The following is a 12,968-nucleotide window of genomic DNA, read 5'->3' as shown; positions in this document are numbered from 1 at the left end:
ACAGAATGTGAGAATAATTTATATCTATGTTACTTAAATGCAAAGTGTTGAGTTGTCAATTAATATATATATATATATATATATATATATATATATATTTTATTGTTTAATTATTTGCTGTCTTTCTTAGCAAATAAGAGTCTGTGCATTACTAGTGCTCGAGAGTTATGGCTCACCTTTCTTTTCAGAGACACTTGGATCAGGCAGTGGGTAGAATTACACTTGAATGCTTAGTGACTGACATTTAGAGCTTTGGTTGCTCTTTGCGTTAACCTTTTCCAAGCAACCAAAAGCTGTTAAATCTGAACTTGACCCTTTTTTTTTTGCTGTTGTTGTTGTTGATTGTAACTGTATGAGAAAATGTACTTTCACCACTAACAGAACTATTGTTCTGTTAGAACTATTGTTCTATTTGTTCAATCTAGTCTGAAGAAAAAAGAGAACACATTTTCTCAGCCAAAACTCTCTCTTTATCTCTGATTGGACAGTTAAACTTTCTTGTGCCTCTTTCTATGCAAAGTAAACCTCCAAGCTGTCTGCTATAAAACAAGTGAAATGAAAAGAAACTCCCACCAGATCGTCAACATGTCTGTAACTCTGCTGCTCCTGTTGGTTGCCTGGTCCTGTAAGTCTCACAGAGACAGAAACACACAACACATTCTCAACGCCATGTTTGTTAAAACTCTACAAAGTATTTTTTCTTTGCAGGTGTGGAATGTCAGCAGCTGACACAACCAGCTTCTGTAACAGTGCAGCCAGGTCAACGCCTGGTGATCAGCTGCCAGGTCTCTTATTCTCTCAGCAGCTACTGGACAGTCTGGATCAGGCAGCCTGCTGGGAAAGGACTGGAATGGATTGGAGGAGCAGGCGTAGGATATACCAATTACTGCAAAGACTCACTAAAGAACAAATTCAGCATCAGTTTAGACTCTTCCAGTAAAACAGTGACTCTGAATGGACAGAATATGCAGCCTGGAGACTCCGCTGTGTATTACTGTGCCAGAAGAGACACAGTGACAAAAACCATTTGCCAACCTGTACAAAACCCCCTCAAAGCCGACACTTGTATAATCACTTTTGACCAGTGCTGGAACTCTAACAAATTAAACATACTGATAACACAAGACATCTACTTTCTTGTCTGGAAGTGACAAACTTTACATTTCCTTTTTAGGAGAGCTGACATATAAAGTTTCACAATAAGTTGTTTTCTGTGCACCTTCTTTTTTTTTGCCTTTAGTTTGTTAAAATTTGGTCATAATCTAAAAAAAGAAATCGTCTCATAAAATGTAATTCCAATGCAGATGTAATATTTTAGAACTCCCAGTGTATGATTATCTTCGATATTAGATGGACGTCCTTTGGTCACACATTCATTTTAAAGATGAAAGTCAAATGTATGTCCTGCTGACCTTGATGTCTTTCAAAATAGTCATACATCTCTTCCATTGTGAGTTTGTCTTAATCTAATTTTACATTTATTACTAATTATTCCTGGGTCTTTGACAGGTTCTAACAGCTTGAGTGCAATCTCCCATGATAGCAAAGGAAAAAGCCCCAGCAACTTCTTGATTTCAGTCAGTGTAGAATGCACTAGATCGGACAATTTGCAGAAAAGGATGGCAACAACAACAATGTGTTGATTTGGGATTTCCTGTTTTTAAGGATCTGGTGACTTGACGTTCAGCAGATGAGGATATCATTCTTCTTTTCAACTTCAATATATCTACTTTTCACTTGAAATACCACTTGGTTTCAGAATGAAATGAATGGATCTAAGCATGTGCTGATAAGTTAATTGTGCAAAGATAATGTAATGCACACTACATGAGTCCTTCTGAAGTCTCTGCAAAAAGATACTCCAATAATAAGGCTCAAGTGTTCACCTCCTTTGAATGGGAGGAGCTGATGCAAAAATCTATCTCCTTTAATTTTTCAGTATCTGTTTTAAACCTGATAAAATCAGGGACAAACACAGTGTAGACTTAGCAGAGACAAATGGGTGCAACAATGATCAGAACTGGGGTTGTGACAACTTTTGTCATCCTGGCAATTATTTGGAAAGGTAAGAACTTATGGCAACTTCTCAATTGATAAATACAACCTTATTAATGTTCAGTAGCTAACTAACTGTCTTTCTACAGGTACTGAGTGTCAAACACTGACTGAGTCTGAATCAGTGGTCAAAAGAGCTGCTGAGTCCCACAGACTGACCTGCACATATTCTGGGTTTAGTGGCATTTGGTTTGCTTGGGTCAGACAGCCAGCTGGAAAAGGACTGGAATGGGTTTCTGGTATCAGTAATAGTGGTGACAGAACCTACTATCCTCAGTCATTGAGAAACCGGTTCACTATCTCCAGAGACAACAGCAGAGAGCAAGTGTATCTGCAGATGAACAGTTTGTCAGCGGAGGACTCTGCTGTTTATTATTGTGTTCGATGGTCCACAGTGACACAGAAACCAGGAACTCTGTACAAAAACATTTCAGCACATGTAAGTTTTTAGGACAAAGCCAACACAGAGGGCGCTACGCCACAAAATTATTTAGGTGTGTTGGCCACAACAACAAGGGACTAACCAGTATATCTATTTATTTTCTTCATATTATAACTATACATTTTTAGATAATTCCTTTGGTTTCTTTCTCTCTTTTTTTGCATTGTTTTGTTACATTTCAGTTCCTACAAAAATGTCATAAACATTAACTTTGTTTAAGTCATGTTAAGACACTTTCATAAAAGGAAAACAGATTAGAAAAAGAACAATGTTAAAACTGGAAAAGGTTAGGGATTATTACTAAAGGAGTTAATCACATTAACTCCTTTTACTTGCTTTTTGTTACACTTTAAGATTGTGCTTTAATATCACAAGTATAACATGATCCTGTTCACATCATGAACTGTTCTTCTACTTAGTTTTACAAAATAAGGATGAAAATTAGACTCCAGTTTATTTTGTTATTAATCAGTTATTGCACAATTAAATTTTTTTTTATATACAAAAATCAAATTTTTCTTTCCTTTGGCTGCATTTTTTATTTTCCACTATTTTCTACAAGGACTCATAATTACTGCTTCTATGTTGACAGCAAACCTTTGTGTATGTCAAAACTCTGATAGAAAAAAAAAACTTCATTTAACTTATGAGAGTAATTTGCTAACTTCAAAATTGGCAAATGAGGGTTCAGAAGGAGTTTTTGCTACAATCACTAAATATAATTGGTAATGTTTACTGACTGATTGATGTACAGCAAACCCACATGAGCAGTGTGTCAATTGCGCTGTTGTAAGCACTGTTTCCTAGCATCAAGAATGTCCTGTGTTTGAGTCCCAGCTCGGGTCAATCTGCATGGAGTTTGCATGTTGTTTATGTGCCTGTGTGGATGCTCCAGTTTTCTCCAACAGCCCAAAGACATAAATTAGGCTCCAAGTATCAGTTCTGCTCTTCCTGTACAAAACCACACTTTAATTCATTTATTTCATATCTGACTGGACAGATCATCTGTCTTTTGCCTCTATGCAAATTGAACTTCCAGGTTGTCTACCTTAAATAGTTTTTGAGGCAGCAGAAGAGAAACTCCCATCAGATCATCTTCAGCACCAACATGTTCTCTGTAGCTCTGCTGCTGCTGCTGGCTGCTGCATCCTGTGAGTCTCATTGAGGCGTTGACAGCATGATTACACTAGACTGTCTGCTCACTGTTCTCACACTCCAGTATAATATTTTCTTGTTTATAGGTGTGAAATGTGAGCAGCTGACTCAGCCAGCCTCTCTGGCTGTGCGGCCAGGCCAACCTTTGACCCTCAGCTGTCAGGTCTCTTATTCTGTCAGCAGCTACTGGACAGCTTTTTTCAGACATCCTGCAGGGAAAGCACTGGAGTGGATTGGTGGTTCTGGAGAAGGCTCTAGATGGAATACATTATACAAAGATTCACTGCAAAACCAGTTCAGTATCACATTTGTTTCTTCCACTAACACAGCAACTCTGAATGGACATAATATGCAGCCTGAAGACTCTGCTGTGTATTATTGTGCCAAACAAGACCACAATGATACAAACCAGCAACAAGGCTGTACAAAAACTCCTCAGGTGATGTGCACATGTAATTTCACTTATAAAAAAGATGTAGCACTGTTTTTGATAGAAAATTGTTTATCTTACATCCATAATATAGTTCAAAGTCCACCTTTTTTTTCTAAAACTATATACTGTCAGAATGTCTAAATCACTCTGTAATAAAAGTTTCATTTGTAATTTCAAAGCACTTCTATAAGATTTTATATTATCACCACATGACCAAATAACTTCAGTTTTTAGATGAGATCATAAATAAAGCTGATCATAAATAAATAAATAAATTCTGTTCCATACTGTTGTGACACAGGATGGAAAGCAGCTTTAGGTGTGGACTCAAGTGTAATCTGTAGTCAGGGGAGGGTCTATGCAAAGTCTTCTTCTTTAAAAAGATCTCATCCACAGTTCTTGCATATTTTCCATCAGACACAGAAGAAAAAATCATAGTTTTCTTAAATCATACCAGCAAACAAATAGCTTTTTGCCAGAGAATGGATAAATCAATCACATTGACTTTTCTTTTTGTAGTTTTTATTCACAGTGAGTGCCTCAGCCCATTTATTTAAACATTCATTTACAGCGAGTTATAATTTTAACAGACAATGACAAGATATTTTCTTACAGGAGCCTGGAGTCAGATCAAACTGGAGCAGTCAGACTCTGAGGTGAAGAGACCTGGAGAGACAGTGAAGATGTCTTGTGTCATTTCTGGTTACAGCATGACAAGCTATAATATCCACTGGATAAAACAGAGACCGGGCAGAGCTCTGGAGTGGGTTGGGAGGATGTACACTGGTAGCAACGCCGCCATCTATGGCAGTTCCTTCCAAAGTCGTTTCATCATGACTGAAAATGTCCCCAGCAGCACCCAGTACCTCGAGATCAGGAGTCTGACAGCAGAAGATTCTGCTGTTTACTTCTGTGCTCGAAGAGACACAGTGACTGAAAGCAGAGGAACAGCTGCACAAAAACCTCAACAGATTAAAAACAATGTGATCACAGAGACAACTGGTTTCTGAGAACTGTCAGTGACAAATAACTATGTAAATGTATCAGTACCATGTATATTTTCCTAAATGTCTTCACAAAATTTTACTGACAATTACTTTTCACAGTGATCATTTTTAGGGAGGTTTATTTTGTTACAATGTGATGAATTGTTTTATCTGACTAACTATGGGGAAAATTTTTGAGACCGACTGCTAAAAAGTTACCAAAAAATCTACCAGTATATTAAAACTTTACTTTCCAGTCTTTAATTATTGAAAAAGGTTCAGCCCTTCAGCGTAGGAGTCAGATTAATGCATGAAGGATATGTTGCTCAGATTTAATGTGGATAAAAAAACTAACATTAATGGATATGAGATGATTAGACAGAAAAAAAAACAAGCCAAATGGCTTCCCAGATATTTTGAAGAGAGCTAGAAGAAATATTTCTCATGGCAACTAAAAAATGACTCTGTGAGTAAAATAGAAATAAATCATAAATTCTCAAGACATTTACACATTATTTTGCATTTCATAAATTAAAATCAACTAACAGAATTGAAGTCCTGCGATCAAAACTGTAATTGCTCATTTGTGAGTGATCAGTTAGATCATCAACATGAAAACCTAGTGAACCAAACAAACAATAATTAAATTGAATGCATGAAGATTCAATATTTCCAGACAAAGTATTAAAAAATGAAAATAGAAGCTTTAACAATAAAAGAGACTGTGAGAACTTTGGTTTCATGAGTGAATGAGGAGTATAATTAAAAATGTTTCCCAGCCCAGTAATAGGAGCAGGTGTGAAGTTAAAGATCTATAAAATCTAATCTTGATAACATTCTTAATAATATTCTTGGCTGTGGAAAGTGGTTGAAGTAAAAAAATGCCCCCTAAAAATGAGAAACAGTGGATAAAAAAATAACAAAGTACACTTTAGAGAAGGAAGTTTACTTTTATTATCAAGTACACAAATTTTAAATGAAACTTGTAATTACAACTGAACGTGCTCACAACAAGTGGAAGAATGTCAACCATTTTCTAGGACAATAATGGATAGAGTCTAAAACAGGTGTGCATTTTATTATGAGTTTAAGAACAACTTCTGAACTTGGGTTCCCCAGTTTAAAAATACTTTGTTAAAGCTTTAAAGTCTTCTTTAAAAGCTTTAAAGCTGCAGAAGACATGAGGTACCGAAAAATTATGATAAATCGAGTCAGAACAAGCAGTCTACTATGCAAAAAGATGTAAAAATTTAAAAGGAAGTGAGGAGTATAAGTCAGAGGAACAAGGAGCATCCATCAGTTCAGCTTCAGCATCAGCCATGTTCTCTCCATCTCTATATCTACTGCTGCTCCTGACAACTGGATCCTGTGAGGAGCTTTCTACAGATTCAAACTATTAATTATTACATCTGAGACAATGACTCTCAACTTGTGCAGCCTGGACAATCACTGACCATCACCTGTCGGCCCTCTGGTTATTATATGACTGATAATAGCTATGCAACAGGATGGATCAGACATCGTGAAGGAAAACCAATGGAATGGATTTTTGAAATGTGGGGTGGTGGGAACTTTTACAACAATGATGCCCTAAAGAACAAGTTCAGCTACAGCAGAGACACTTCTGCTGGAACAGTAACAATATCAGGACAGAATCTGCAGCCTGAAGACACAGCTGTTTATTACTGTGTCAGAGTCACACTGTGATACAAACCACGGGTAACCCTGTGCAAAACCTCAGCAGCAAGCGGAATACACTCACACAAAAGGTTCATGTGAACATGTGCAATGATTCTGCTGTATGACTTTGTGTAGAGCAGCTGCCAGTTTGGATGAGAGTTCACCCTATTTTTTTGAAAGAAAAAACAAATATGTCATATTTTGTAAAAATGCCCTTAATGCACAATTATCCAACTGCTTTACAGATTTATACAATATACCTTACAGAAATGAATTGTGAAATATCAATGTTGATGTTTTTAGAGCAGGATGACCAATATTGGTCATCCTCATCTTTATCTTCATCTTCATTACAGTTTTTTAATCTCTATCTAAAAATCACATCAGCTGTAGTTCTGCACAAACTCTTCTCTTTAAGAGCTGATGCATCCAGCTCTACTTCACAAAACACTGGACAATATAATTAGCCTGGTGTCAGTAGCAGTCAATGTTGCCCTGAGTTTGACGTATGCTCAAGAGCCACAGTAGAAAAAAAAGAAAGAAGTTTGCTAAAAAGAGCCAAAGATTCCAATCCAACTTTATTTATGAAGCCCCTTTTAAATGACCACAGTGGACCAAAGTGTTATGTAGAAAATAACAACAAAATACAAGAATAGATTAGAAAAAACACACTGAAACATTTTGACAAACACTTTCTCTCATTTTATCTTCACCTTGCTCATTTTGTATTCACTGAAACAAAATAAAATATTGTGTCAGTTATTTTCAAAACTATGCTTTTAGTGACTAAATAATGACAACATTAAAACCTGACAGCTATTATAAAACACTACACCTAAGTCAAAAGTAATCCTAAAGTAATAGGAAACAATGTGGTCATTGACCTAAGAAACAATGTATGTGATACTTTATTGCATTTCAGAGAAATATTTCTTTTTTCATAAAGTTAAACTGAAAAGTGTGGAGAACTCCAAATGCAATAACTGAATATAGTTATTCTAAATTATAAAGCTATGTTTACACAAGAATGGGTTGTGTTGAAATCAAATGTAGACATCATTATTTCTTAATCCAAATTTTTTTGTTAAAGATTAATTCTTCTACTGATTCCTGTTAAAACAACACTCTCTCACTGGGGGTTTGATCATATGCAAACTTTTCCTCCTCCCATCTACTATAAAATGTCACAGTATGAAGGTGAGTTAACAGGATGTTTGCTTCATCAGTCAGCATGTTTTGTGCTCTTTTGTTTCTGCTCCTAGCAGCTGCAGGTGAGTTTCTTAAACTTTTCACCAGTTATTAAATTATTGAGAAGAATAATCCTGAACTATTCCGTCATTTATTTCACAGGCTTGAAGTGTGAACAGCTGACACAGCCAGCCTCTGTGAATGTGCAGCCAGGTCAACGTCTGACCATCAGCTGTCAGGTCTCTTACTCTGTTAATAGCTACTGGACATCTTGGATCAAACAACCTGAAGGCAAAGCACTGGAGTGGATTGGAGAAGCATACAGATCTTCAAGAAACTATAAAGGTTCACTCAAAAACAAGTTCAGCATTTCCACTGATTCTTCCAGCAACACAGTGACTCTCAATGGACAAAATATGCAGCCTGAAGACTCTGCTGTGTATTACTGTGCCAGAGTCTCACAGTGAGACAAAGTAACAGAACCCCTGAACAAAAACCCCACAAAGTCTGAACATTTGTAATACTTGTCAGTCACCATAGGAGGAGCCAATAAACCACAAATTATATGAAACAACTTGACTTCTTTTGTTAAAAGCAATTTTTTAGCAAAAAAAAAACAAACGAACAAAAAAACAATTGAAACAAACAATAATAAGCTATTACTAATGTTTGCATTTACATACTGAGTTTTCCCCTTGAAGGATTATTTCGCTATATGATTCAGTTATCTTTTCTTATTTGTGAGTCTAAATAAAAGTCATGTCAACTTATGTTCTGTTAATTAGAGCTGATAAATTTAGATATTTTAGTTACCTCTACAGTTCTGGACACAAGAATGTTAACGTGATGAATGACTAAGTTTATAGAATTTAGGATTTTATTTTCATAAAATACATACAAAGCTTCACATATTTGAATATTATTTGTTTAAAACACATCTGTTTACAACAGAGCACAGTTGCCTTCCAGTAAGAAGCTTCTTAGAATCCCCCACTAGGGTCCTTCTTCATGCACTTTCCACGTTCTCCTTTGTGCAAGCATGAGTTCTGTTCAGGTAACCACAGTCCATAAACATAAGTGTAAGGTTAATAGGTCTCTCTAAGTTGCCCTGATTTGTGTGAAGGGGTGTCCATGGTTGTTTTGTCCTGAGATAAACTGTCAACCAGCAACAGTGTGCCCCGTCTTTTTCCCAAACACTGCTGGAGATATAAAACTTCTCTCTCAGGATTCTGCAGTAGATGGATGTTTAGAATAGTGGAATATTATTTTTATGGTCTTTACATTATATACCTTTTTTGGTTGGACTTCTTGACAAAGGGTTAAATCAAACCAAAAGAAATAGATAATATCTCTGAAAACTCAGTTTTAGTTTCAGCTCCTTGTGTCTGGGAGGAGAGATTAGTCTGGAAATCTCAGGCAGAGCATTGGGAACTTAAACCATGTTTAAAGCAGCTAAAAGAAGAAAGTGTATTCAAAGTCTTGATGAATATAGATACACTTTGGTTAGTGAATAAAATATAAAAACATCAATTCTAGATAAAGTCAGTACACGCAAACAGGTTCCCAACAATATGCAAATTTAGCTTGTATAAAAGGAAGTGAAGATGCTGTGTTACTGAAAAGAACAAAGAGCTTCCATCAGTTCAGCATCAACCATGTTCTCTCTACCTCTGATACTGCTGCTGCTGACAGCTGGATCCTGTGAGCATCTTTAATAGAATAAAACTTATAATTAGATATGATACAATGACAATTACTGTGTCTTAATTATTATCTTTGTTTCTACAGGTGTCTACTGCATTGATCTGATCCAGCCAGACTCTCAACTTGTGCAGCCTGGACAATCACTGACCATCACCTGCCGGCCCTCTGGTTATTCTGTGACAGATAGCTATGCAACAGGATGGATCAGACATCGTGAAAGAAAACCAATGGAATGGATTTTTCATATGTGGGGTAGTGGGACCTTTTACAAGAATGATGCCCTAAAGAACAAGTTCAGCTACAGCAGAGACACTTCTGCTGGAACAGTAACAATAACAGGACAGAATCTGCAGCCTGAAGACACAGCTGTTTATTACTGTGTGAGACACACAGTGATACAAACCACATTCAAGACTGCACAAAAACTCAGCAGCCAGCAGTCAGACATGGACTTCATAAAAACCAAGCCACACTGAGTGCAGCACAAGCCTCTGCTGACTTTAACAATGCATGTATGCTTAATTATACAGTCCCTCTAGAAGTTTTTTTTTTTCAATCAAACTCTCTGTTTTTAAGAAGATACTTTAAAAATATTTGAAACGTAAATTGCAAAACTCTTAAATATCAGGTGTTAAAAACAGTCAGTTAAAACATCTGGAAAAGCACCAAGAAAGGTTGTAAGAAAATCTGGATTCCCGGGGAACTTTATAGTGTAATAGATCTTTGTTGCATGTGTTCTTCACCTTCTCTTCCTGCCCATTTACTGAGTGGTAACATTCAATAAAGGCCACTAGTGACAAAAAATAATGGAAGAAAGTCATTTGAATGCTATAATGGAATCCTGAGCTAATCAACGTAGATTGACAAAACATCATAAGTTAATTGGAGTGAATGAACCACAGAACCAGTAAAGGGAAAATCCTTAGTCGCCATGAAAATCATCTAAACTGATCAGCTCATGGTAGTAAAAAGGCACAAAAGATTATTTAAATAGAGATGTTTCTACAAAAACTAATTTGATTGAAGGCTAATCACTTCAGAAAATGACCTTAAAGAAGGAGCAGGAAAAAGTTAAGTAAAAGTTTCCCTCAAGAAATAGAAAGTACCGTGGACAAATATCTGATAAACTGTTTTTATCAGCAAGTAAGAGTTAAACACATTTTAATGTAATTTATAAAGAAAAATGTCTATGTACAGCAATGGAGTAGTCCATTGCTTTTAATATTTTCAATGAATTTGTTTGATAAAAGATCAAACAAATTCAACCAGTTAAAATCTCTGAAAATCTTTTAGTTTTAGCATCTTCAGCCCTTTTGTGACAGATATATATTGTCTTCAGCGAAAAATATGATCATCTCAGTCAGAACATTGGAAAATAAGTTGTCTTTTTATGGCTGGACGAATAGAAGGTCTTCAATATCTTGATGTGTCATGATACATTTTGTTGTTTTTTTTTTTCTTTAAATGAATTATCAAAACACTGATCATCATTACAAACAATCATGCACTCAACAATATGCAAATTTAGCTTGTATAAAAGGAAGTGAGGATGATGTGTTACTGAGAGGAACAAAGAGCTTCCATCAGTTCAGCTTCAGCATCAACCATGTTCTCTCTATCTCTGATACTGCTGCTGCTGACAGCTGGATCCTGTGAGCATCTTTTTATAGCGTCAAACTAATAATTACATCTGATACAATGACAGCTTCAATGACTCACTGCCTTGATGTTTATCTTTGTTTCTACAGGTGTCTACTGCATTGATCTGATCCAGCCAGACTCTCAACTTGTGCAGCCTGGACAATCACTGACCATCACCTGTCGGCCCTCTGGTTATTCTATGACTGATGATAGCTATGCAACAGGTTGGATCAGACATCGTGAAGGAAGGTTGATGGAATGGATTTTTCATCAGTGGGGTGGTGGGATCTTTTACAACAATGATGCCCTAAAGAACAAGTTCAGCCACAGCAGAGACACTTCTGCTGGAACAGTAACAATAACAGGACAGAATATGCAGCCTGAAGACGCAGCTGTTTATTACTGTGTGAGACTACGCACAGTGAAACAAACCATATGCAAGCCTGAACAAAAACTTAGCATTCAGCAGTCAGACATGAGCTTTATATCAACCTAACCCGACTGACTTCAGAACAATCCTCTGCTAACTTTAACAAAGCGTGTTTGATAAATTATTAGTGAGCTCTGAAAGTTTACTTGAAAACTTTAAATTATTCAATTTTCAGTGAGCATAGTTTATATTTGACAACCAATCCCTTTGGAATGAAGATGTGTGGCAGATTTTCCAACTTTTTAAAATACTTTAACTATTCTGATGAGTCTTGTTAGATGGAGTTAACTGCATTTTAGGTTTGACTGCATGCAAATATGGCCACCTGCTCCTCTGTCATAATTATATGAAGTTAACAGGAATTTATTTTTATGAACATATTTTATTTATTTTGCCCCAGCTCTTAAAACTTTAGGTTGGTTTCATTATTTATAATTCTGCTGAAACACTGCTGAACGTATTTTGTAATACTTTTGTAATACTTCAAAGCCACCAGAGGAGGAGCCATCAGACCGCAGTTAACATATTTTTTACAGAGGAAAAGAGTTCTCTTCATTCTCTTCATATTTTTATTTTGTATATAAACTTTGGTGTAGTTTTTCCATGAGCAAGTTCCAAAAAAATGTAAAAACCTTGAACAGAAGTGAAACATTTAAAAAGCAACTTCTCAGTAAAAGGCTAAGAAGTCTCCAGGACATGGTCAATAGATCATCTCCTCTCAGAAGTAACATGTAACACATTTCTGGTAAGCAGAGTAGCTTTTAATGGACGACGATAAAAATAGGTCCAGACTCTTGGGCCTTGTTTTCTAAATGAAATGTTAAATTAATCAAAATCTGGACAGAGGACCTTTGACCCCTGAGCAACACTCATGGTAAGACACTGTGAACATTTCCTCTGGTTCTGGTGTGATTTTATCCAATTCAGTTCAAAAATCCAGTTCAAATTTGGAAATTAAATGTTGTAACTCATATCACCCAAGTATCTACGTAGAGTTGTTTTGGATGATGATGTTGGGGCAGGAAGGGTAGGGCAAATCTGAAAAAGCCTCTAACTGAAGACTGTCAGCATGCAATGCTATTATGTAAACCAATAAAATAGCAAATCTGAACTGCATAAATGCATTTCTGCTGATTTTGATTATTAGCGATGACAGCTTTAAAAGCTATAAATGAAATGCATCTCACTTTATGTGATAAATCTCTCTGAATTTCATTTCTTTAAGTTAATTACAAAATTAATTAATTTTTTGAT

The 12,968-nt window shown here is 36.1% G+C and overlaps 1 protein-coding gene and 1 gene segment (V, D, J or C); both read left to right on the top strand.

The window, feature by feature from the left end:
- Positions 1-12,968, top strand: part of LOC116734897 (uncharacterized) — a 161,545-nt gene that overhangs the window by 16,152 nt on the left and 132,425 nt on the right. The gene's annotated exons all lie outside the window — the stretch shown is intronic.
- LOC116734902 (Ig heavy chain V region 914-like) lies at positions 9,571-10,131 on the top strand. The segment is given in 2 exon segments: positions 9,571-9,640; positions 9,728-10,131. Coding segments are annotated over 2 exon segments (438 nt in total).

Source organism: Xiphophorus hellerii, chromosome 16 (genome assembly GCF_003331165.1).
Source record: "Xiphophorus hellerii strain 12219 chromosome 16, Xiphophorus_hellerii-4.1, whole genome shotgun sequence".
Taxonomy (NCBI): Eukaryota; Metazoa; Chordata; class Actinopteri; order Cyprinodontiformes; family Poeciliidae; genus Xiphophorus; species Xiphophorus hellerii.
This window is presented reverse-complemented; position numbering and strand designations above follow the sequence as displayed.